This window comes from Drosophila ficusphila, unplaced genomic scaffold (genome assembly GCF_018152265.1).
Source record: "Drosophila ficusphila isolate 14025-0441.05 unplaced genomic scaffold, ASM1815226v1 contig_758, whole genome shotgun sequence".
Lineage (NCBI taxonomy): Eukaryota > Metazoa > Arthropoda > Insecta > Diptera > Drosophilidae > Drosophila > Drosophila ficusphila.
The window spans coordinates 61122-86888 of NW_025064700.1; the positions used below are offsets into that span (position 1 = coordinate 61122).

The 25767-nt window shown below is 38.7% G+C and overlaps 2 protein-coding genes across 4 annotated transcripts; one reads left to right on the forward strand and one right to left on the reverse strand.

The window, feature by feature from the left end:
• The first annotated feature begins 956 nt into the window (after positions 1-956).
• Positions 957-25767, forward strand: LOC108101461 (protein FAM210B, mitochondrial). 3 transcript variants are annotated; one of them, XM_043208873.1, is made up of 4 exons: positions 957-1132; positions 7012-7481; positions 25218-25443; positions 25496-25767. In XM_043208873.1, the coding sequence occupies exons 2-4, from the start codon at positions 7283-7285 to the stop codon at positions 25683-25685; spliced, it is 615 nt and encodes a 204-aa protein (XP_043064808.1). In that variant the 5' UTR covers positions 957-1132; positions 7012-7282; the 3' UTR covers positions 25686-25767. The 3 variants fall into 3 exon arrangements, with proteins under 3 accessions (XP_043064808.1, XP_043064809.1, XP_017061305.1); XM_043208874.1 differs by lacking the exon at positions 7012-7481; XM_017205816.1 differs by lacking the exons at positions 7012-7481; positions 25218-25443; positions 25496-25767 and adding an exon at positions 2374-3730.
• On the reverse strand, positions 2409-3512 carry LOC108101478. Its single transcript, XM_017205827.2, has 2 exons — positions 3402-3512; positions 2409-3261 (listed from the first exon to the last, which is right to left on the reverse strand). The coding sequence occupies exons 1-2, from the start codon at positions 3510-3512 to the stop codon at positions 3037-3039; spliced, it is 336 nt and encodes a 111-aa protein (XP_017061316.1). The 3' UTR covers positions 2409-3036.

Genomic DNA, 25767 nt, shown 5'->3' on the forward strand with positions numbered 1-25767 from the left:
AAGTATCAAAACACGCTGTGAGAAATGTATGTATTTATTAGTGATCGGCACCCTTGTTTGTGTGCGTAGCAGCGACACAAAGGATCTTACACTGTCACTACTCTTTGTTAGTTTTAGCTGTCGCTTTAACAACGTTGCTGCGAGAGAGAGAGAGAGAGTCGAAGTGCAATGCCGACGTCACACTGCGTGTGCAGACCTCATAGCCTATTCCATGAGATGTCCCGTTATAATTCTAATTTTTACTGTTTTTTTCTGAGTAAAACTGATTTCGTAAATTCGCCAAATGCAAAATGTGCAATAATAATAAGCACATTCAGTTTTCAGTATTTAGAAAAATCTATGTTTTTGAATTGAATTTAATAAATTTTTCGTTTTAATTAAATAATTAATTTGATTTATTTTAAAAACCTATTACAAACACAGCAACCATTAAATAATCAAAAAAAATTTTTTTGCTCCTTTTGCTTAGTGCGTCTTCCGGGTATAACGACGAAAAACCGCCGGTCCCTTGAAAGTAGCTATAACTGGATTCTACTGTATTTTGTTTTTGCCTTATACAACATTTGGCTGAGGCGACCCGGAAATTATTCAAATTCCTCTGATATTTCTGCCTTTGGGTGCTTTGCTTTTTTATCTGACCGTCGCGCTCGTTTCTCTGTCTCTTCCGCACGCTGGCTTATTGTTTTTTATGCCGTCACGGGATTTCCTGTTGTTGTTTCGATTTCGATGAGAATGACATTACTGCTTATAAAAAGGTATTGCTCTTTCTCTCGCGGAACGAAAATGGTCAAAACATGGACTTCAAATTTTACATCTATTCTCGCCTATCCAATCGACGCCTAAGAAGTTTCACTTCAAATAATTAGTTAAGGAAACAAATTCCACTGAGAACAATGTATTGGTGGCTATTATAGCATGTACACACAGGAGCAAAACTACAAACACGATTACCGATGTCGAACAACAACGTATTTTACATCGTTGTCATTGATCAAGACATCGAAAACATTTATTAGTTTATAATTCAGGGTTTGATTTGGGCTTGCAACAATGTTAAAAACTACTTACAACATGCCTCGACTGCTTCGAAGACATTTGCTTTATGGCTTATGCTATTTTCAAAGATGGCCAGGTAAATTCTACAACGATTCTAAAGAACATTTACACTCGTATGTATGTATACATGCATGTTTGTGTGTTCTACATATATCTGCATATTAGTCTATACTTCCTCATTAAACTGCGCAATTGTATACCCTTCATGAGGCCATTGTTATTTTAGTTGGAAGTTTGCAACGCAGTAAAGGTGACACTTGTGACCCCGTTAAGTATATATGTACGTACATATGTATATGTATTCTTGATCGGCATACATCTATATATATATGTATGTAAATGAATCCACCCAGCGGGGAAAAAACATGTGGAAAATATGCTATTTTCCAGTGGTTTCTTCACACAAGCGGAAGGTGGAAAACCTCCTTCACCCCTTACATTTTTTACATCTCTCCTTTCAAAATACACGGGGGTGACACACAAAAGTAAGGGGTGAAGGGCAAAATCCAGTGGATCTACAGCTTCTGAATGCAGGACAAAATCCACTGGACCTTTAGCTGCTAAATGCAGGACAAAATCCAGTGGATCTCTAGCCAGTGGCGGATTTACCGTGTAGCCAACATAGGCAGCTGCCTAGGGCGGCAAATTTTTAGGGGCGGCAAATTTCGACTGTTAACACTACTACGACTGTTAAAGGTGAAAATTAGGCTGCAGTCTAGGGCGGCAAAATCAAAACTGCCTAGGGCGGCAAATTGTCTTAATCCGCCCCTGTCTCTATCTGCTGAATGCAGGGCAAAATCCACTGGTTTTTGTACTGAAAAAACCAGTGGATCTCTTGCAGCTGAATGCAGGACAAAATCCAGTGGACCTACGGCTGCTGAATGCAGGACAAAATCCAGTGGACCTACGGCTGCTGAATGCAGGACAAAATCCACTGGTTTTTTGCCTTCCCGCTTTACAGAATTTCCACAAGCAATAAAAAAACAATACTTTTTAATTTGGTATGTGCATTTATTAATCTATTTACAGTCCAAGGGCCTTTATCATAAATATTGTTGTATGTTTTATTTTTTGCCTTAGTGAACGATGAACGCAGATATTGGCGAAGACTGTAATTCTTTTCTGAGTGACTCTGAAAATAAAAACCATAATATATTAATATATTAGGTTGTCACATAAGTCTTGCGGTATTTTCCCTAGTTGGCGCTGAAAGCGCGTAGTTCTTGTTTTATTCGTCGCATCAGGTCATACTATACCTTTTTGGAAAGCTCATTTCACGCGCTAACACGTGTTTGATTGATTGTCTTTTCTTTTAAGTCGTTCGTTAGTTATAGCGTCGCAATCATGGAGCAAAATAAAGAGAAAATACGGCATATTTTACAGTACTACTACGATAAAGTTTATGGACCCGATACAGTTTCCATTTTCACCGCACAACGATGGTTTCAACGTTTTCGTTCTGGTGTAGAGGTGGTCGAAGATGCGCCACGCTCCGGAAGGCCTGTCGTCGAAAATTGCGATAAAATCACTGAATTGATCGAAAGAGACCGGCATAGTAGCAGCCGTAGCATCGGTCAAGAGCTGGGCAAGAGTCATCAAGTCGTAATTAACCATTTGAAGAAGCTTGGAGTCACTAAAAAGTCGCGAAAAAACATCTTTGACCATACGACGCATGCGAATCGCTTCTAAATCGCAACAAAATCGACCCGTTTTTGAAGAGTATGGGGACTGGCGATGAAAAGTGGGTCACTTACGATTACGTAAGGCGCAAACGGTATTGGTCAAAAAGCGGTGAAACGGCCCAGACGGTGGCCAAGCCTGGATTGACGGCCGGTCAGGTTCTTCTGTGTGTTTGGTGGGATTGGCAGGGAATAATCCACTATGAGCTACTCGCCTATGGACAAACGCTCAATTCGGACCTGTACTGCCAATAACTGGACCGCTTGAAGACAGTACTCATGCAGAAGAGGCCATCTTTGATCAACAGAGGCCGAATTGTCTTCCACCAGGACAACGCCAGGCCACACACATCTTTAGTGACGCGCCAGAAGCTCCGGGAGCTCGGATGGGAGGTTCTTTTGCATCCACCGTATAGTCCGGATTTCGCACCAAGTGATTACCCCCTGTTTCTGTCCATGGCGAATGAAGTCGTCTTAGACCAGCTATTATGCCTTCACCTCCGATCATGGTTTTAAACAAGCTTATCTGCAAAAAATAAACCTTTTATTATAAAAAACAAATAAAATTAGTTTATACATAAATCAGCTATATGAATTAAAAAAATTTCAATTACATAGTAACAAGCATGGTTATCGAAATTTATGAAAAATGTAGTGAGTACTTACAAATGCTTTTGGATTGGCTTCGGCATCGGAGTACAAGTGGCCAAGTTCTTCAAATGACGAAATCGGAAATGTCCGCTTAGGCACGTTCAGATTTGCCGTTAATATTGACATATGGGACAGAATCTTTGATGTCGAAACTATTACAAATTCTAAATAACAAACATTTGTTTGTTCTTGTAAAATTGAAAAATAAATTTAAATAAAAAACTTACTTACTTGACAACCGCCTCTGGCGGCTTATATTTAGTTTTAGTAAAAATGTCTTTGTTCACCATATCCGTTACGCTGAAATAACGATATACAAATAAAAATATTTATGTTATAACTTATCTTTATTTTGTTTTCTAAGATTAACACAACTTTTTTCTTTTTTTACACTTTTTGCACGAAATTTTATTCTGATGTGACCGTGCATCATATAACAACTTTCCGAAGAAAGACAATAATTAGTCACAACTTCGTTGTGACTTATGGTCATATTCAGAAACCCACACCATTTAGAGGTCCGAAATTATTTACCCCTCACCTACGCCTGCTAAAAGAAGTAGGTTTTCCAGTACTCTAAAAACCTACATCCCACTTTGCCGCTGGGCAGTTGATAATAGACATATTCACATTAAGTACATATATGTATGTGCATGTATGCGGAAGAACGCACTTCACCATCTAAGTCGAGCTTTGTATAGATGTACATATGTAGCCATGCATGCACGACTGCTATGTGCACACTAGACGTCTGCATGATTACATTCATAACATACATACGTCTAAATGAATACATTCGAATCGAATAGAATCCCAGCGGGAAAGTGGTAAGGAGGTTTTTATTTGACTGGAAAACCTCCTTCTTTTAGCAGGCGTAGGCGTAGGGATAGACGATTTCGGACCGATTTTGGGGGTGGGTTTCTGAATTTTACCTAAATTTTTACCGAAGTAAGGACATTTTTGTTCAGCGGTAAGGGAAAAATCCAGTGGATTTTGTCCTGCTTTCAGCAGCTGTAGATCCACTGGAAAACCTCCTTCACCCCTTATTTTTGTGTGTCACCCCCGTGTATTTTGAAAGGAGAGAAGGCAGAAATGTAAGGGGTGAAGGAGGTTTTCCACATTCCGCTTGTATGAAGAAACCACTGGAAAGAAGCATATTTTCCACAGGTTTTTTTCCGCTGGGATGGAGTGAGTGGAATGATGGAAATGAAATGACATTGTATGAGTGCACGCCTGTGTTCCTCCTTTCCTTTGAGACGTCAAACGAAATGAGAAAGAATGAACGAAACGAAAAGTGAAATGAAAGATTTGGCAATGCCTTGTATACTCGAATCATTCGAGTTGTTTTTTATTAGGTGCGCAACTAAGTTCCCGCTGTTTTTTCGATAAAAATGAAACTTTATATTAAAAAAACTTTAACATCTGAATCATTGAAAGTATTACCCATCGCTAGACACAACTTTTTCCCATTTTCTGGCAGAGCTTGTATACCTTGACGCCAGCAGTTTTCATTTTTTGAGTCTATCCACGAATCAAGCCATTTTTTTATGTCTTCATATGAGTTTAACTGCCGATCAGCCAGGCCTTGTGCCATCGAATGGAACAAGTAAAAATCAGACGGCGCAATATCTGGGGAATACAGCGGGTGGGGTAGGACTTGCCATTTGAGCGTTCCCAAGTAGGTTTTAACAAGCTTGGCAACGTGATGCCGAGCGTTGTCATGCAGTAAAATCACTTTTTCGTGCCTCTGCTCGTATTGTGACCGCTTTTCGCGCAGTGTTCGGCTCAATCGCATCAATTGAGTTCGATACCGTTCCCCAGTGATGGCTTGACGGGTAACTCCTAGTTCTGAAGTAAGCTCTTCTTGAGCTTGGCACGAATCCTCTTCGAACAAGGCCTCCAACTTAGCGTCTTCGAAGGTTTTAGGTCTTCCTTCACTAGGACTGTCGTCAACATCAAAATCCCCGTCTTTGAAGCGACATAACCAATCACGACGTCTTGTTTCGCTCAGAGCAACATTTCCGTACACTTTTTGGAGTTCTCGATGCGCTTGAGCTGCCGTTTTTTTCAAATGGAAGAAGAAAATCAACACTTTCCGCAAATGACGGTTTTTTGGCACAACATTAAGCATTTTTACTTAACCAGAAGTATATAATGCGAAAACGAAATCACTTATGTGTCACAGCCGTTTGATTACCATATGTCTAAGCTTGGTTTGTGAAGTTTTGGATATGTCAAAATCGACCAACTCTTACTGCTAGAGCCATCTACTAACAAACAGCGAGAACTTAGTTGCGCACCTAATATGATTTCGGTACATTCCCTTTCTGAGAGCTGCAGCAAAAAGACGGAAATATAGACAACCAATTTATATAAGAAGCCGACGAGCCTATTTGTATATATTTGTAGACCTCGTTTTTTTAAGTTTGGTTTTTAGGTTGTGTGTGTTACATTACTCTGTGTAAATTAGTGTATTATTAAATGCAAATTTTATCAACAGTTACTCCAAATTTGACAAAATACCATAACATAGCTTGGTTCCTTTTTCCCCCAACTAACAAACTAATTCAATTCTCGCGAACCATAATTAAAGATTGCAAAATTATTATGAGTCAATTTCCTCAAGACAATTCTGACCTCAACAATAATGAATCCCAGTTAGTAGACGATGAATTTGCTGATTATTTCGATGTCCCCCAAATTGAGACAATACAGGACAAGGTGGAACAAGAAATTTCTGGATATTCTAATATTAATGTTGCATACACTACTGATTTTAATGCTTTAGCTTGGTGACATTTGAATAAGCAATTTTTTCCGCTATTGCACAAAACAAGCTGCAAAATATTTTGCATTCCAGCGAGCAGCGCGGCTTCGGAATGGACCGTTTCAAACGCAAGAAACTTAAGGGGTTATATCCCTTTTTCAGACTCAAAAAATCAAAAAAGATTTTATGATTTTTTTTTGATGTACATACTTTCAACAATTTGTCTGCAAAATTTTTTAGAGATCGGGGCACTAGAACCTAAGATACAGCCGTTCATAGCGCACGGTGTACATGACTACCTAATGTCCACCTAAAACTTTAAACGCGATTATCTCGGAATCGCATTTTTGAGAAAAGGTTATTGCGGTGAGCACGATATCTCGGTAACCACTACATCGATCAATTTTGGGGGATTGTTTGTAGATACAATAGCTAGTTCGTGAACGAAGGAATTTTATTTTCGACAAATTTTTTTTCTTGTTTTCATGCTCACCGTTAGCCACTATTGAAAAAAGGACTTCTGCGGCAAGGACTATAACTTCCACAGTTATGAAAATTTTCACTCGAAATTTTATACGAATTTACTTAAGGACACGTACTTTGATAACATTTGTATTGTATTTAAATAAAACAATGGTAACATGCTAAAAAAAAATAAATAAAAACCCTGTGTTTCTCTAGTGAAAAAGGTATATAACCCCTTAATAACAGAGAAGCGTTGTCAAAAAGCCACTAACTCAGAAAATATCAACAAAATAATGTTTTTGCATTCCAATTTAAGTTATTTGTATGTTATTGTTAATTTAGAACATAATTAATGTTTCTGTCACTACATTTTTTTGTTTTTATAAATAACAGGTCATGAATATCACTTCGCCACAAATGAGAGTTACTTAGAAGCAGCCCCTATTCCTCTCCCCAGTAATGTGGACGCTGCTGAGACAACTCGATTCTCCCCCATCGTTCTCGTGATATTTCGTCAACAGTTATTCCAGTTAAGGCGTCAATTTTAAGCATCGACATCCCCACTGACAACACTTACAGTACAATCTTAAGCGGGTCAATTAACTCCCAAGATCCCCATGTACAATCATATGATTGTATTGGATTAATTAGCCTCAACTCTGCGATGCAAAGCAATGTTCCTACTCCTTTTGGAGGGATCAACAAATTTTCGCATCTGAACATGCCCGGAGGGCAATGGTCGCAGGAATATAAGTTTATTGCACAAAACCTACATAACTCACACTACAGCGCTCTACGCGATAGTTACCGAGCAGGTTGGGTGACCTACGACCAGAAAGCTTTTCTTGGATGCAAAAGCCGAGGTGAGAAATTATCTACAATAAGTAATTTCAGTTCTTAATTTTTATTTTGTAACTAAATATGCGGGATACATTGGCTACATACACTAGTCGGCATAATTATTAATTAATTAATTATTTTGATGAAAAACAAATTATGCATTTTTTTTTATATTTATTTTACAAAGGTTTTATATAACTTAATGATTTTTTTTCTGTTTTACTTAGTGCTACAAACAAACAAACTTAAAAATAATGAAATCAACATTTTTTCAACAAGTACTTATTAAGTAGTAGTTGAAAAGTACTTATAAACAAATAAAAACGTAAAGGAAAAAAATAATTTAGTAAAATATTATATATAATTTTCTTTAGTTTCTATAACTTTTTGTAAGCGTCGTGGAACAGATTGATTGACCAAACTTTCGAGAATCTCTGGAGATACCTCTTCCCAAAGGGAAGTGATCTCAGAAATTGCCTCCTTTCTAGTTTTATTTAAAGATCATGCTCTTTTGCGTTTAATCATCGACCAGACGTTTTTAATAATATTTAAGTCTGGACTTTGAGGTGGCCAATCCAAGGTTCTAACGCCAACATCCTTAAAAAATGTTGTTATCATCAGTGATGGATTACCGCCTAGGCCCGGGCCTAGGGCGGCACAGCCTGGGGGGCGGCAAATTTTTCAGAATGTCAAAATTGTAAATCTATACTAATATTATAAAGAGGTAAAATTTGTTTGTTTGTTTGTTTGTTTGTTTGTTTGTTTGTTTGCAGCGAATAGGCTCCGGAACTACTGGTCCGATTAAAAAAATTCTTTCGCCGATAGAAAGCTATATTTTCGTGGAGTTAAATAGGCTATAATTTATTTTGAAAAAAATTAGGGATCCGTAAGAAAATTGCAATATTGTCGCATATAAAGTGAGTTGCTACCTCATCACACTGACAAACACGCTTCCGTAGCATTTTAACTCAATTTTTGTGTTCACTGTGAAATTGTGAAAAAAAGAGTTTTTACTCAATTTAAGTTGAACTGTGAAAATTAGGTGGATCGTGCATTTGAGGATAAATTCACCACTCTGTCCATAGTCCAAAATGCTTAGAGGACGACGTGCTAACATTGGCCGCAGACATCCAAGCCAGCAACAAGTATATTCACAAAACTTAAGCGAAGAAAGACAAATGAGCACATGGAGATCATTGGCATCATTCAATCGCTTGGCATTCCAATATGACCCCACTGCGAACTTCAGTGATAATGAAAATTTTTATATTGGACCAAAGGCGACTATATACCGATATTGCAGTGCTTTAAAGTTTAAAAGAGAAACTGCTGGATTGTGCTGCGCAAGGGGAAAAGTCAAACTGGAAAAGTGTTAAATCACCATCTTTCTATACTTCCATATATTTGAAAAATGTTGCAACATTGACTTTTATGTTGTTAAATTGTGTTGACCAGCGAAGCGGACACAGGACCTCTAGTCTGATATAATGTAACGACAAATCATTTTAAGGATTTATTCTGATTTTTGTATACCCTTGCAGAGCAAAAGGGTATTATAATTTCAGTCAGAAGTTTGAAACGCAGTGAAGGAGACACCTCAAACCCCTTAAAGTATATATATTCTTGATCAGCATCACGAGCAGAATCGGAATACGTCTGTCCGTTTCCGAGCAAACTAGTCTCTCAGTTTTAAAGCTATCTTGCTGAAACTCTCCTTAAAGGTGTGTAGTTATTGCACGCAGTATATAAGTCGGAACGGGCCGGATCGGCCGACTATATCGGATAGCTCCCATACGAGAGAATGAAATAAAAAATTCTCACGCCGTTGTTTTTGATCAGATCGACTTGATTTCTTCAAGATGACGTTTTTAAACTGTTATTGAATTTCGGATTAATTTAAATTGCACTTATTTATTAAATTGGCACCAAGGCCTCAAATTCACAAAGTTATTGTTTGTTGTAGAGTTGGTTAGGCAGGCAGACCGAATTGTCTGTGCCTTTTTACAGCGGTAAGGTATGTTGGCAGGCAGACCGATTTGTCTGTGCCTTTTTTGCAGCGAAAAGGTAGGTTAGCAGGCAGACCGATTTGTCTGTGCTTTAGACGAAAGTATATAACGCGAAGGAATAGGCAGGCGATCAGCGATCGTGCCTTCTGTAAGCGAGTACCAAATCGAACTATGATGAAGCTTGCCGTGGACAAAGGCCAGGAAGCGATAAGCGAAAGAGTGCAAAAGTAGTTAGAAATGTTGCTGCGCAGGGCAAATAGCAAAACAAAGGCAAACATCAAGAAATGAATTTACGTTAAGATTTGAAATTAGTGATTGGATTTAGGCTGCGGCATGACCGAACATAAGTATTCATTTTAAATTCATTATTTTGTTCCTAAATAAAAATATTTTTATTCTTCAAAATTATTTCTATAGAATCAAATAAATATATTCCTTTTATCGTCAATTTTTTGAAAAATAGAAACAATTTGAAGAAAATAAAAATTTAATAACATTGATGTTTCATTTTCGCAATATTGGGAAGTATATTGACGCATATTAACGAACTTGTATAGCTTAAAGCAATAATTCGTAATTATTGTAAAATTTTTATAAGTACATATTTTTGTAGATATACCGACCGATTGATGTGATATAGTTGCATAAATGTGATATTGTTGTGAGTCTGAATAATATATAAATTTTGATCCAAAATATTTATTTAACCCGAAAACTTCAAGCTGACGAGTCACGGGAAAATGAAAGAACAGATTTCTCTGGAGAAGAAAAGTTTCGAACCAACGTTTACTATCCAATTTTAGATACTTTAAGTGTACAATTGACAGGACGTAAAAGTGCTTATCATAATCTTTATGAAAACAACTAACCTTATGAAAAAAGCCGTTCGCTATCCGCAACCTGCGAACCGCCTGGTGGACCCTGCTAAGCCCCCTTTTGAACATCTCACTAGTTCTCGAGGAACAAATAACAACTGTTATTTATGTTGTTGATATTTATTTGTACTGTTTAACAATTATATTTATGAAATAAATGTTATATCTAAATAATATGAACGGATTCTCTAAAAAGGGTGGCCAATCAGACAGAACCTAGGACGGCAAAATACTTAATCCGCCACTGGTTATCATCTTGGCCTTGTGGCATGGGGTGCTATCCTGTTGCAGGATAAAGGATTGCCCAATAAGCCGGTCTCCAGAAGTAAAGGCGTTTTCGTTTAGAACCGGCAAATATTTGTGTTGGTTCATTGAGCCAGTGACAGGAACGAAGGCACCCAGTCCGTTATATGCCACACATCCCCAGAACATTACCGAGCCTCCACCGTGGCTTACTTTTTTGGCAAACGGGCCGCCTTTTTGCCTTTGTACCTTTGGTAATCTTACATAAAATTTATTTTTGGATGATGTCCATAAAACGCTTCTCCAGAATTCCTTTGGCTTATTAATATATTTTTTTTTTTGCAAAGGACAGCCTTTTAAGCTTGTTTGCTTTTGATATGTATTGCACGTCCTTGGCTTTATAAGTCTTAAAATCACTTTCTTTTAGTCGTCGACGGACTATCCGCTCACTAATTGGGGTCTTCGCTGTTAAATTGAGTTGATCGGCAGCAGACTGAGGCTTCAGAAAAACATTTTTTTTTAATTCCCGCATAAGGACTCGGTCTTCACTGGGTTTTGTTTTGCGATTGGCACCTGATCTTCTTAGATTACGCAAGTTGTTATGCTTTTTAAACTTCATAATTTGGTAATGTACTATCTGACGCGACACATCAAACTCTTTGACAATGTCTTTGACTGCAATTCCAGCTTAAAACTTCGCTACCATTGAAGATCTGATAACCAAACTTAACTCACCCGTTTTACCCATGTTATTTAATATTATTTAAGTTGTTTGATTCTCGCGTGCTCAAAAATTTGAAAATAGTTCCATAAAGAGGCTTTCAAAATACTTATGCCATTCAAAAAGCATTCTTATCAGCAAAAAGAGAATGTAAAAGGTAAACGAAACAAAATTGGGCATGCACCGTTTTAAAGGACAAATTTTTTTTTTTTGCGGCGAAATGAGTAAGTTTATTTTTTTGAGTTTAATTACATTTTATTGTTCAACTTTTGAAGAGAATTAAAAAAAAAATGATTGAAAAATATTTAGAAATAAGCCTGTGGCAGTTAATCTTCCGAAGCTCCCAAAGAAAAAGTTGTTTTGCGGTAAACATCATAGGGCGTTAACAGATCATCTTAAAAATAAAATGTGATATGCGTTGTAAAGATAATGAATTTCCCGAGGTAATCAGGAAGAGTTTTTTTTTTAAATTTATTTTTTGTCTATTTTTGGGAGCACTTGAAAGTGAAAAGAGCGATTTTAGCTTAAAAAATCGCTGTTAATTTATTTTTTAAAAATAGAAAAAAATTAAAAATAAAAAGAAACCCTCCTGATTACCTGCGTATTTATGTTGAGAATTTGTGTTAAATATTTAAAAAGGATCGGTTCAGTAGATTTTGAGTTCTGATGTTCACCGACTTTCAAAATAACGTTTTCGGCAAAACCGATTTAAAGTATTTTTATACGTGACAATACGTCCAAATACGGATGTTTTAAACGCTATAACTCCGTTAGTTTGACTTTAATTGATTCAAAATTTGTACACAATGTTCTCGACATATTGGTCATTCAGAAAAAAAAATAAAAATAAAAATTTTTTTAAACCTTAAATACAAAACCTTAAATTTTATACCCTAAATATTCAACATTGACTGCAGGAAGGAACACTTATCTACATACATGGTCTGGCACTCGAAGTGAAATCAATTAAAAAGGTTATGAATTAAGTTTGGAAAGTTAGATTTATATTATTCACAGCTCAAAATGTTTAAAAATAATCTAAAATTTAAGAAAAAATCATTTTTGCTCGATATGACCACCTTTTGTCTTGACTATAGCCTTGAGACGGTCGAAGAACCAATCGCAAGCTGCCCGAATGTGACTTGCAGGTATTTTGGCCCACTCACGGACAATGGCTTTTTTCAACGCCTCGAGACTAGTGTATTTTTTAGTTCGGACCTTGCTCTCCAAAATATCCCAAAGAGAATAATCCAGCGGATTCGCATCTGGTGAATTCGAGGGCCAATTTGTGGACGTTATGAAGTTCGGATCATTGTTTTCCAGCCATTCTTGGTTCACTAGGGCCATATGAGACGGCGATGAGTCCTGTTGAAATGTCCATGGTCTGCCACCGAAATGTTTGTCCGCCCACGGCTTTAGGCAACCTTCAGAATACTTTTCTGGTAATATTTTGCATTTATCTTGACGCCAGGCTCGATAAAACGATTGGAGAGCGCCCATCTGGGGTTACAGCGGCCCAAATCATTACCTGTGACGGGTGGTGGCTCCTGGTTGCCAATCGATGGCTCAAATTCTCGTACGAACAGTCAGTCAAGTAAACCCTATCGTTTTGGGTGTTCACGAATTGCTTAATTGTACAAATTTTCTTATCAGAAAACACAATGTTCGGAAATTGCCCGCTTGCGGCCAAGTGAAGCAACTCCTTTGCTCTCTTAAGGCCAGGTTCCTCTCAACAATTTTGAAAAAATTAAAAAAAAATTGTTTTTCATAAATTGCTACTATATACTTGTCGAAATAGTATAAAATTAGTTCCGAAGGTCAACAAGACCGAGAAGTATGTATAAAAGAGTGAGGAGCGCTGCTGGTAGTCCGGCCGCTCGAACGCCTTAAAAACTTTAAACTGATTTTTCTCCGCACCACGTTTTTTCGCATGGGTGACACTCTCATTTTAAAACTATTGCAGTTATCGATTTGAACCAAACGACATTTTACTCTTATGATGTCTGGCTATGGCCGGTACCAGGACCAGAAATATTCATTATTTTTTAAAGAAGTTATAAAGAATAAAAAGTGTTAAAAAAATTCAAAAGTCCGCCATTTTTTTATTTTTTTTATTATAGCTACTTCGATGCAGAACACGAAACTATTTGGGTTTTTGCATTCAGATAATTATTTTTCAAGTAATCGTGTCACCCATCTACGAATCGGACGAGTTTCAGCAGCCATTTTCAGGACCGCCATTTTGAAAAAAAAATTTTAAAAAACTTTTTTAAGTAATTTCATATACATACTTTCATATATAAAAAAAATTGAATACTCAACATTTTTTGTTATAAAAATAAAATTAATTGAAAAAAGTAGGGGAATGTTGTCAGGGTTGGGCCATATTTTGACCTATGTCCATAAGTTCATGACAATTCAGAATAAGTTTATACATTTTTGGAAAGGTACAAGCAATAGCAAGTGTTCACCAAAAATAGAGAATAAAAAAACAAAAACAAAAAAATTTATAGGCGTTTGAAAAAAAAAAAATGTAGTTAGCGTTGGGCCATGTAGTCAGGGTTGGGCCACCTTCAGAAAATCGTTGACAATATCGTAACGTGGTGGAATAAAATTAAATTCAGGTAAACCTGACATTATTTTGTTCATTTATTTAATTATTGTTGAAGTTAAGTGTTACGAATTCAAAAATATCCGCCAAGTTAAAGGGCTCCTTAAATATATCGATTGTATCGAGTTAAATACAACCCTACATAATATAACCTAGAAAGCTGTAGAAGAGAGTGAATAAACATGAGTTTGATTTGCTAAGAAAGATTGCGAATTTACTGGCCTTTTTAACTACAGAAGTTAAAGATATAATAGGTTATGGGCCCAGGAACGTTTTGTTCAGTTTAAAGTAAAAGAAAAAAGTTTATTTTGCTCGATTGCGATGGATTTGGCGAAGCACGTTACGAAGCTCTCAGGTGCGACCGATTGGCCGATTTGGAAAAGAAAAATTAGGGACCTGATAGATTATCACGACGGTGCTCTCGATGCGTTGGACGGAAAGATCGTCAAACCGGAACCATTGCCAGAAGATGCCTCAACAGCAGTAGTAAAGAAGCACAAGGAGCAGAGTGATTTTTTTCGTAAGGCCAACAGCTACGCAAAATCCATGATTACCACTGCGGTCACGGACTCAGTGTACCAGAAGATTATGGACAAGGAGACAGCTCACGATACATGGGAAGCATTGAAAAATCAGTTTGAAGCAACTGCAAAGGACCAGGTATTCAGGATCTGCAATGAGTTTTTTGCTTTCTCTTGGAATCCAGGTAACGATGTATCAACTCACATAGCAAAATTGCGTAGTTTTTGGAACGAGTTAAATCAAGCTTTGAAGGTTAAAAACGAAAATGAGTTGCCAGATCTAATACTTGTATGCAAAACGCTGCACATTTTGCCAAAGACATTCGAAACGTTCCGTCAAAGTTGGATGCTCTTAACAAAAGAAGAAGAAAAGACTTTCGATGAACTAACTAATCAAGTAGTAATGTTTGAGAGAAATTTTAGATCAAAAGATAGTAATGAAAAGGAGAGCCAGGAGGCTTTTCCTACTACAGCAAAAAGGGACCATCGTCAGGATTCAGGAGCATCTGGTCGGAGATTTGACACCTGCCACTACTGCAAGAAAAAGGGGCACTGGGTCAGGAACTGTATAAAATGGAAGAAGGACGGATGTCCGAAGCCGAGCAAGCAGAATGCTGAACAAGGAAATTGCGCAGAACCAACGTTAACTCTCGTCTCAGTCCACAACGGCGTGTTTGCAGCAGAGGCAAACTCAGAGGTCGACTGGTGGATAGACAACGGTGCAACAAAACATGTTGTGAAGACTGCAAAGTATTTCGAGTTTTTTGAGAAGTTTGAGAATCCGAGTTGGATCAGAGCAGCTGGAAACGAAACCTTATCAGCTTTGGGACAAGGCACAATCAAAGTTAAAACGTTTGTCAATGGAAAAATTCTTTTTATTTCTTTAGAAAATGTGTGGTTTGTTCCCAATATAACGAAGAATCTATTTTCAGTTTTGGCTGCCCAAGACAATAATCCAACTAGTCGTTTTGAGTCGTCAGCAACACAATGCACTCTCAAAATAAATGACAAGATTGTCCTCGTTGGAGCCAGAGAAGTCGGAGGAACACTTTACAGAGCAGGGATCGAGCCCATTCTTCCAGAACGAAATGTCGATGTCAACGTCGCAACTTCAGGAACTTCTACTCTCCAACTCTACCACGAGAGGTGGGGTCATCAGGATAAGAACCACATCAAGGACATGCTCAAAAGAGAAATGGGCATTAAAGTCAAGCTTGAGAGTAGCTTTTGCGAGCCTTGCATCTTTGGGAAGGCGCATCGATTGCCGTTCGGAACGAGGAAACCAGCAGCGAAGCCAGGGGAGCTGATGTCAGGCGATGTTTGCGGCCCGTTTGAGGATTCTTTCCAGAAGAAGAGGTACCTGGTAGTTTTTAAAGATCATTTCACCAGGTTTCGATACGGGTACATCGTTAAGCAGAAGTCAGAGGTCAAGGACGTACTACGACACATGGTTTCTCATGCCAAGCAACAAGGTCACACAATTCGGGAATTCCTGACTGACAACGGAGGAGAATTCGACTGTGCAGGAGTGAGATAAATTCTCCAGGAAGGTGGTATTACATTTCGACTCACTGCTCCCTATACTCCAGAACAAAACGGCGGTGTAGAGAGAGAGAATCGAACGATAGTCGAAATGGCGAGAACTTTTAAATATTATAATCCAGAAATCAAATTTCCAGAAGCAATTTGGGCCGAGTTGGTCAGCACAGCAGTCTACGTTCTCAATAGGACGGGCAAATCTTCGTTGAAGGGTGTGAGCCCTTACCAACTTTGGCTGGGCAAGAAACCAAGAATCCAACATCTTCGAATCGTAGGATCGACGTGCTATGTACACATTCCTTTCCAAAAAAGGAAGAAGATGGACGAAAAAGCTGAAAAGGGGTACCTAGTGGGTTACGACGGCGATGAGAGATATCGTATTTACTTACCAGAGAAGCACAAAGTAGTCGTGTCGAGGGACGTAAAATTTCAAGAAAAGTTCAGCAATTGTGAACCAGGCGTCAACCTACCTTTTCAAGATCTTGGTTCCAAGGAAGTCTTAGAAGACAAGAATGAAGAAGACGCAGATTTGCACCAGAGCGAGGACGAAGACACACTTCAGGAGCAAGACTTAAAAGAAGATGCAGCCGAAACAGAAAGTGAAGACAATTACGAAACCGGAGAAGAAATAAGTTTTGACGAGGAAAGCAACAATAGAAACTTACACTCGATGCGGTTGCGGGATCGTTCGAAGTTGAAGAGACCGGATAACTACATAGCAGCAGCTGAGAATTTTGTGCTGGAAAGTCCAGGATCCTACCAGGAAGCCATCAACAGCAGCGTCGAATGGAAAAAGGCAATGGATAGGGAAATTGATTCCTTGCATCAGAATGAAACTTGGAGCTTAACTAGACTGCCCAAAGGATCGAGGGCACTTCCTTGCAAATGGGTCTATCGAGTCAAAACCCATTCTGACGGAAGTATTGACAAATACAAAGCTCGCTTGGTCATCAAAGGATTCGCTCAGAGACAAGGGATCGATTACGACCAAACATTTAGCTCTGTTGCGAGAATGGAAACAATCCGCTCAGTGTTGAGCGTTGCAGCCAAAAATGATATGTTTTTGTTCCAGTTTGACGTCTCGACAGCCTTTTTATTGTGAATTGGACGACAAGGAAATTTACATGCAACAACCAGAGGGATACGAGAAAGGACAGGAGCTTGTTTGCAGACTGAAGAAGAGTCTCTACGGGCTTAAGCAAGGGCCAAGATGTTGGCAAGAACGCTTCGGAGGTTTCCTGCGGAAACACAATTTTAAAGTCAGCGAGGCGGATCCATGTCTTTACATCAGGGAAAGAAACGGCAAAAAGATTTTGCTTGTCGTTTACGTAGATGACGGACTCGTCGCAGCAACAGATACTCAAGATTTGGAGGAATTTTTGGATGAGCTAAAATCGGAGTTCAAAATTGTCTCAAGCAAGGCTGAGTGTTTCTTGGGACTAGAAATTCAGAAACAAGAAAATGGACTCAAAATAAGTCAACAAGGATATGCCAAAAAGATTTTGGAACGATTCAGATTTTCTCATTGCAAAGCTGTTACAACCCCACTTCTCAAGAGTTTGGAAATTTCGACAGAAGGAAAAGAATCGGAGGCGACTGAGTTCCCTTATCGCCAAGCCATCGGAGCTCTCATGTACCTCATGCTTGGAAGTAGACCAGACTTGGCTTTCAGCATCGGATTTCTTTCAAGAACGCTTGAGAATCCAACAAAAGAAAATATTGCACAAGTTAAGAGGGTTTTCCGTTACATTTCAGGAACTATCAACGTTGGAATAGTCTATCAAAAACAGAAGAAGGGAATCCTCGAATGCTACAGCGATGCAGACTTTGGTGGCTGCACGAAGACTGGGAGATCTACATCAGGTATCTTGATCATGTTTGCCTCAGGAGCTGTATCGTGGAAAAGTCAAAGACAGGCAATGGTGGCTATTTCTACTACAGAGGCTGAAATAGTAGCAGCCAATGAAGCTGCAAAAGAAATAATTTGGCTTAAAAGATTGTTTCAGGAAATTGACAGATTGGACCGAGCACCAATTCTTCAGGTCGACAATGCTGCGGCCATGAGGTTGGCTCAAAACCCGGAATTCCATCGTAGGACGAAGCACATAGCCAACAAGCATTTCTTTATCAGGGAAAGAATTGCTGAGGGAGAATTTGGAATCGAGCAAATCGCGACTGAGGAACAACTTGCAGATATGATGACAAAGCCGCTCCTTAATACTCGTCTCCGGATTCTTTGCAACAAGATTGGACTCTTCTGAAGGAGAAAACCACTATTTACTTTGCTTTATATAGAATCACAAGATTTTCAAGTTTGTCAATTGAAATGTTATTTTTAAAATTTTTACAAGGGAAAGTGTTGAAGTTAAGTGTTACGAATTCAAAAATATCCGCCAAGTTAAAGGGCTCCTTAAATATATCGATTGTATCGAGTTAAATACAACCCTACATAATATAACCTAGAAAGCTGTAGAAGAGAGTGAATAAACATGAGTTTGATTTGCTAAGAAATATTGCGAATTTACTGGCCTTTTTAACTACAGAAGTTAAAGATATAATAATTATTTGGGATTTTACAGTAAAATTATCAAATTATTCAGAGTTGTTTTTCGTTTGTAGCGAGAAATACTAAAGAAAAAGATTAAAATGATTAATCTTCTTTCAATCCATCAAAATATTTTTTTAAGGAAATCTATTTAATTTATTTTGCATATTTTTGCTACAAAAAACTTAAATATTACAACAAAAATCGAAAATACACGAATAAAATGTAAAAATTATGATGGCCCAAGCCTGACTACACAAGTGGCCCAACCCTGACGACATGCGGTATTAATCTATTATGGTATGATATAGCCAAACTATATCTATCAATAAAACTATATCTTAGTATTTTGTAATATAACAACTATATAACGTATTTTTATGTTCACTTTGCGGATGACATGTTGTAATCTTGTGTTATTCCACCTTTTCGGCCAGGTTAAAAAAACTTTTTCGAGCACTTTTTTTCAAAGAACAACGACACGTAGAAAAATGAAATCCCGAAATAAGTAGTCACGTGGAAAGTTTCGAGTGACCGATAGAAGTTTCTTGACACCCACAAACAGAAGGTACTAGAACAAATATTCGAAATATTGAGATGGCCCAAGCCTGACAATGGCCCAACCCTGACAACATTCCCCTACCTTTTTCAGAGGAACCTGGCCTTAAGTCTAACTTGTTTTTGTTTCGGTGTAAGGTCATGATCTTTTTTGATGGTGCGATAAACGAAAACTTTATTCACATTAAGCTGTTTGAGCTCACGAACAATCTCTGGTTGTGATTTTCCAGCTAACCAAAATGCAATTACACTATTACGTTTGAATTTCATAGCGAATATTTTATATCTTGGTAAAATGCTTTCAAGTGGTAGTAAACAATACCTTTAACTGTCATTTGGCAAATTTACAGTCAGCTGATATCCATACATCAGTTGCACGAGCGGTGTGAAATTTGGTTACCCTGTATATTGCAAAAAAAAACCCGGCACAAGGCAACCTTTGCTGTACCTCCTTAAGTCTACTAAACGTTTCCTAGTACTAGCAACAATTAAAAAATCGTTAATATAAACAATCGCATACGAATACGCCATCGCGAGAAAAAAGATGATGCGTTTTCCAAACCAAGGGACATTGCTATAAATTTATATTGGTCTTCGGTAGTAACGAATGCTGTACCTTCTAGTGAACCGGGGTGTATCGGTATTTGGAAGAAGCCACTCGCCATGTCAGGACTTGTGAAATACTTGCCATCGCGCAGTCAATCAATTTGGTCCGACATTAGCAGCAACGGAAATTTATCATAGACCGTATTGGCATCCAATTTACGATAATCGATGCATAAACGATGACTGCCATCATCTTCTTCAACCAGCAACATCGGACTTGCAAATTTTTTATTACCCCTCACTTGTAATTTCTCTTATACGCTTAAACTATACGGACGCACCAATGTCGTTCTGTTGGCATCAATCTGCCGAGTCTCTAATTCTCCCATGTTAACTGGACGGCTAAGTATTCTATTCTAATATTTCTGCGAGCTCGGCACGTCACTATTTATGGAGTCCATGAAATTCCACTTAACAAAGCTATTAATGCTCAAAAGAAGTGGTTACATAAAATTTCAGGACCAATCAGTATATGGTGCTTTAAATATTTGTCTATGACAACGTGAAACAAAATCTAAATAGAAAACACCAATATTTTTTTAATAGCATAATTTGCATTGAACATGCTACAGAACCTTTACCTACGGCGCATATAAATCAGTGTTATTCATCCCCTTGCCCAACTTATTAGCTTTTCTGATAAAAGGAAACACTCTGCTCCTGAATCAAAAAATTATGAAACGGGCTCACACTGTTTGTACATGATCCTCTTTGGGATGCACACATCCACACACATTGTTAGATTTGGTCAAGCGGCTTAGAGTTTTGACCCACTCACACAAAATGATTAACGCACCACGAAATAAGGAAAATGAAGGAGATGCATTCAGAAAGAGCAACAAGACAAGATCACCGGACAATAACAAGACAATGGTGACCCACCCAAAGGACATCTCAGAGGCGAAGGGCATTAGAAGGGAAGGCTTTATCAGAATGCAAGGCAATTCTAAAAAAAAAGAAAATAGCGATGCAAAAGCAACGAAATATCAGTATGGACATCAAGGACGGGACCTAAGAATTGAGCGAGCTTTTCGATATCATCGAAAACTGTCGGTCGAGTTGGAAAACCGCAGAGCTGTAGCGCTCAAAGGAATCGAGGAAAGCCAACATATCTGGCAATACAGCGAGCGAGACCCCCGTTTCGACACTAAAGAAGAGGTCGGCACTAGCCCAGCAGCGCAGGAGCTGAGCAAGAAGGTACAAAATAAACTGGCAAACGACAGATTTCAAACGGTCACATACAAGAAGGGGAAAAAAGAAGTATAAACTAAAGAGGGACATGCACGGGACAGTGGAGATAAATAAGTTAAAGAAAAGCGCAAAAACTTGCACTCGCCCAGAAGCCGTTCTTGTCAGACCGACAGAGGGAAAGAGCTATGCCGAAGTGTTGGGCAGCCTGCGGAGAAACCTCAAACCAGAGGAGTCCGACAGCAATATAGTGTCGGTCAGAAAACCGAAGGCGGGTGACATGCTCCTGGAACTTGCCAAAAGAAGACAAACAGACAAACAATGCGAGAACATCAAGGACACACTTAAAGAGTCGGCAAGAGTGAAGACCATGAGGCATCTGGTCAAACTGGAGATTAGAGATACCAACAGCATCACACGAGAAGAAGAGATAATGTCTGCAATCACAGAAGGTTTAGGCGACACAAGCCAGGAAATAGTTATACACCTGACAGGAGTAAATAACTCTGAACAGAGGCGAGCATTCGTCACACTACCAACGAAAGACGCGTTGAAGATATGGATGGAACAAAGAATTAAAATAGGGTGGACCCGGTGCCGTGTAAAGCGTTGCCTCGATGCAAAGAGATGCTTCGGGTGTTTCGGGTCTGGACACGTGCAAAAAGATTGCACAGGACCGGACAGGAGAGACCTCTGCATCAGATGTGGGGAAAGTGGTCATAAAATAAAAAATAAAAACAAGAAAGGAAGCTAGCTTCGGCAAGCCGAAGCTTATATACCCTTGCAGTCATCAAATATGTCGAACAAAACGCATAAAGGCTAGACAACATCAAAGCTAAGACGATTTTTCTATTCATTTTCCATATTTTTGACTATAGATCATATGGGAGCTATACGATATAGTTGTCCGATTTTTATCAAATTTAATTTGTAATTCAAGAGTCGTTAGAAAACTTTATATTCCAAAAATCATGCTTATCTGATAAAAAACAACGATATTATAATTTTATTTCCGTTATTTTTATATAGATTTTTCGATCTTTCCTATGACAGCTATAAGATATAGGGTTGTTAAAAAACTTGATATTCAAAAAATCATGCTCGTGGGATAAAAAACAACGATGTTATCAATTTATTTCCATTAATTATATATATATTTTTCGATCTCTCCTATGGCAGCTATATGATAGAGTTATCCGATTTTGATCAAATTTAATCCAAAATTTATTAACAGTTAGAAAACGCCATCTTGAAGAAATCAAGTTGATCTGATCAAAAAGAACAGAGTGAGAATTTTTTATTTCATTCCCTTGTATTGGAGCGTTCCGACTTATATACTGCGTGCAACAACTACACAACTTTTGGGAAAGTGAAATTATAATACCCTTTTGCTCTGCAAGGGTATAAAAACGTTGGACACCTCCCTGCGACAGCGTACTGCGTGGCCAGAAAAGGAAATAGCGAATATGCACAGAAGCAGAATTGCAAATGACTTGCTGCACCAAATCGTGCTGGAAAGCCAAATCGTCGTAGACATTATTAGCGAACAATATAAGAAACGGGAGAACGGTGTCTGGATAGTAGACGACACAAAGACGGCGGCAATATGGATTCCGAACCCTATCACGGTATCTTATTTGAGCGAGAAAACAGGAAGATGCCACGTTCTAACACACATCAGAAACTGGACGATATTCAGCTGCTATCTGACCCCAAGTGACGACATTCAGACCTTCCAGACGAAACTCGAAGATATCGAAGACAACGCAAGGCAAATAAGAGGGAACATCATAATAGCAGGAGACTTTAACTCGAGCGCGCAGGAATGGGGTATGGCATCAACTGACTCTCGAGGCCGTAGAGTCCTAAACATGGTTGCTAGAATAGGAATGACAACAGCAAATAAAGGTGCAATACCGACATTTAATCGAATAGGAAACGAGGGCACAATCCCCGACATAACGATAGTGACAGACTGGTCTCAAGACCGGTAGTACTACTAGCAACTCTGGACATTAACAACGCATTCAACAGCGTTAAATGGGACAACATAATTGATGCTCTGTAAAGACAATTCCAAATCTCAGATTACCTGATGCGGATAATACAGAACTACCTTGACAACCGACGACTATTGTATCATACAAAAGCAGGAGAGAAATGTATGCAGATAAGTTCAGGAGCTGCACAAGGATCTATACTTGGACCGGATCTATGGAACATCAGCTACCACGAAATTTTCCACCTAGACATGCCTGAGGGGACACGACCATCGTGGGGTATGCAGACGACATAGTCGCAGTCACTACAGCTCGAAATACCGAGTACGCACAGCGCAAGCTGACGCAGGTTATGACACGTGTAAAAAGCTGGTTAAACTCACCCGATCTGAAACTGGCGGATAAAACCGAGCTACTGTTAGCTACCAGAAAAAGAATCCCTCTATAAATAGACATGAGAGTAGGGGAAAACTTAATAAGGATGCAGAAGGTTATGAAGTACCTAGAAGTCACAGTGAGCGACCGAGACTACAAAGGCGCTAAGCAGACTCATGGCAAATGTGGGCGGATGTGGATGTGGACAATCAAAATGGAAACTCTTAATGGAGATAAACCATGCAATCATGCTGTATGGGTGTGAGGTCTGGGCAGGAACCCTTGAGACAGCCTACAGGTCAAAACCTCTACTCTTCGAATCTCGAGCGCGTATCGTACGGTATCCGGCCCTGCTGCACTAGTAATCGCATTAGTGGGTGCAAGCCCCACATACCTTGCTTCCGATCGTGAAGGAAATAGTGTTTCGACTCTATGGTCCGGATTTCCGGTTCCGGGGTTGTACCTCTTGTTCTCAGCTTCTTCATCACGATTTTATACCCCAACCAGAGGCATTTCCATTTCTGCGTTTTGCTTTTCCGGATAGCAGCATTTAAGTCCTTCTTGGATTTTTTATATTGGCTCTTTTGCTCTGTGAAATCTCCCCTTCGTCTAGCCCTCGTAAGGCGGAGTCTATTTGTAATACAGGCTTCTCTAAGAGTTTTTATCTTTTCTGTTTGTATCTTTTTTTTCCAATAGTGTTGCCCATTTTTGGGATTGCAGCGTTGCAGGCCTGTTTTATGGTTGCCATGTTGTCGCTTACTATATTACCGCCTCTCTGTCGGTTTTGTCTTGTGTCAATTTCTTGTATCAGCCTTGCTTTGTCCAGTCGGTTAATGTTCCATCCTTTTCTCTTTGCTGCTACTGTAATCAGTTCGTTTTCTGCTATGTCAAACATTATTTAACTATGGTCACTTCCGTTATATGTATCGATGACTTTCCAGTCGTCGATTTTGTGCGCGCTGTTTTCTGTCACTAGCGTTATGTCGGGGATTGTGCCCTCGTTCCCTACTCGATTAAATGTCGGTATTGCACTTTTATTTGGTGTTGTAATTCCTATTCTAGCAGCCATGTTAAGGACTCTACGGCCTCGAGAGTCAGTTGATGCCATACCCCAGTCCTGCGCTCTCGAGTTAAAGTCTCCTGCTATTATGATGTTCCTCCGAGTCTTCCTTCAGGTGCCTCTGCTTTTCGCGCGGCTCCTTCAATCGGAAATATTCAGTGCAGTTAGGTTCTCCTCCACTTGGACCTTCCACCGGAGCCTTGACCATCCCCTTCGTCGTCGCCCGTAGTCGGCCCCCGCTTTAAATACCTTCTGAACTAAAGTTTTTTCATCTATACTCACGATGAGGCCGAGCCAGCGCAAACGTTGTATCGTGATGCGTCGGATCTCGTACATCTCGTGGTTCATCCGAGTGCAAAAGTCGCCAATCCGAACGGGACCAAAGATCTTGCGGAGAATGATTATTATTACGCTCTCTCAATTTAATCTACTTAATTTGCTCTACATTCAAATTTAACTTATTTGATTTAATGATTCTGCGAATCTAGTATGTATCAGTAGATCGGTCAGACCGACAGACAGATTAAGATTCAGATAAGGATGATGATTTACAAAACGAAGTGTGTTCAAAAAGTAAGAGGAATTTGTATTTTTAGGATAAAAAAATTGATTAATCATCATCATTTATTTTGTCCCCTTTAAAGTTATCTCCCTCAGATACAATACAATGAAATTATAAAATTACACGAAATTATATGTATGTATGTAGGTATATGCTTATGAAATTATATGTACCGTGAAACAAATCTTATCTCAATCTTTTCTTATTTGGCCATTGTATCATAATATATAGTATTTTTGTAAAAGCTTACTTTAACTGTTAAACTTTTTACGTTTCGGCATGCCGAATTCATCTTCTTCTTTTTTGTGTTATTTTTTGCGTTAAATTACACACAAAACGTTTTCGTCAGGTAACTTTACCCAGCGAAGCTACAGCAGCAAATCGACGCCTTTGTCGCCACCCACAGAAACCCCAGGTCCAGCGAAATCTGCTTCCACAAACACTTCTAAAGATCTTAAATTGAGAAACAAAGAACGGCTGAAACAGGCATTCAAAGAATATGGCGCTTCTATAGTGGCTTTCCATGTAGGAATTTCTATTATTTCTCTTGGAGGTTTTTATGTACTTGTATATAGGTATGGTATTTTTATTAATAATATTAAAAATTATAACATTTTTTTTCGGCAGTGGAATAAATTTGGTTCCTGTTCTGCAATTTCTTGGAATATCGTCACCAGCGATCGCAGAGAAAATAGCCACAGGAAGCACATTTGTTGTGGCCTACGCTGTTCACAAAGTCTTTGCACCTGCAAGAATAAGTATCACGTTGACTGCTTTACCGTTTATTATACGCTATTTCAGATCCAAGAGACCGTAAATTATAATCATGAGTAACTATGTATGAAATTAAGATTTTTTTATAATATAATAAAAAAAAAGTTGCGCTTGTGCAAATACAA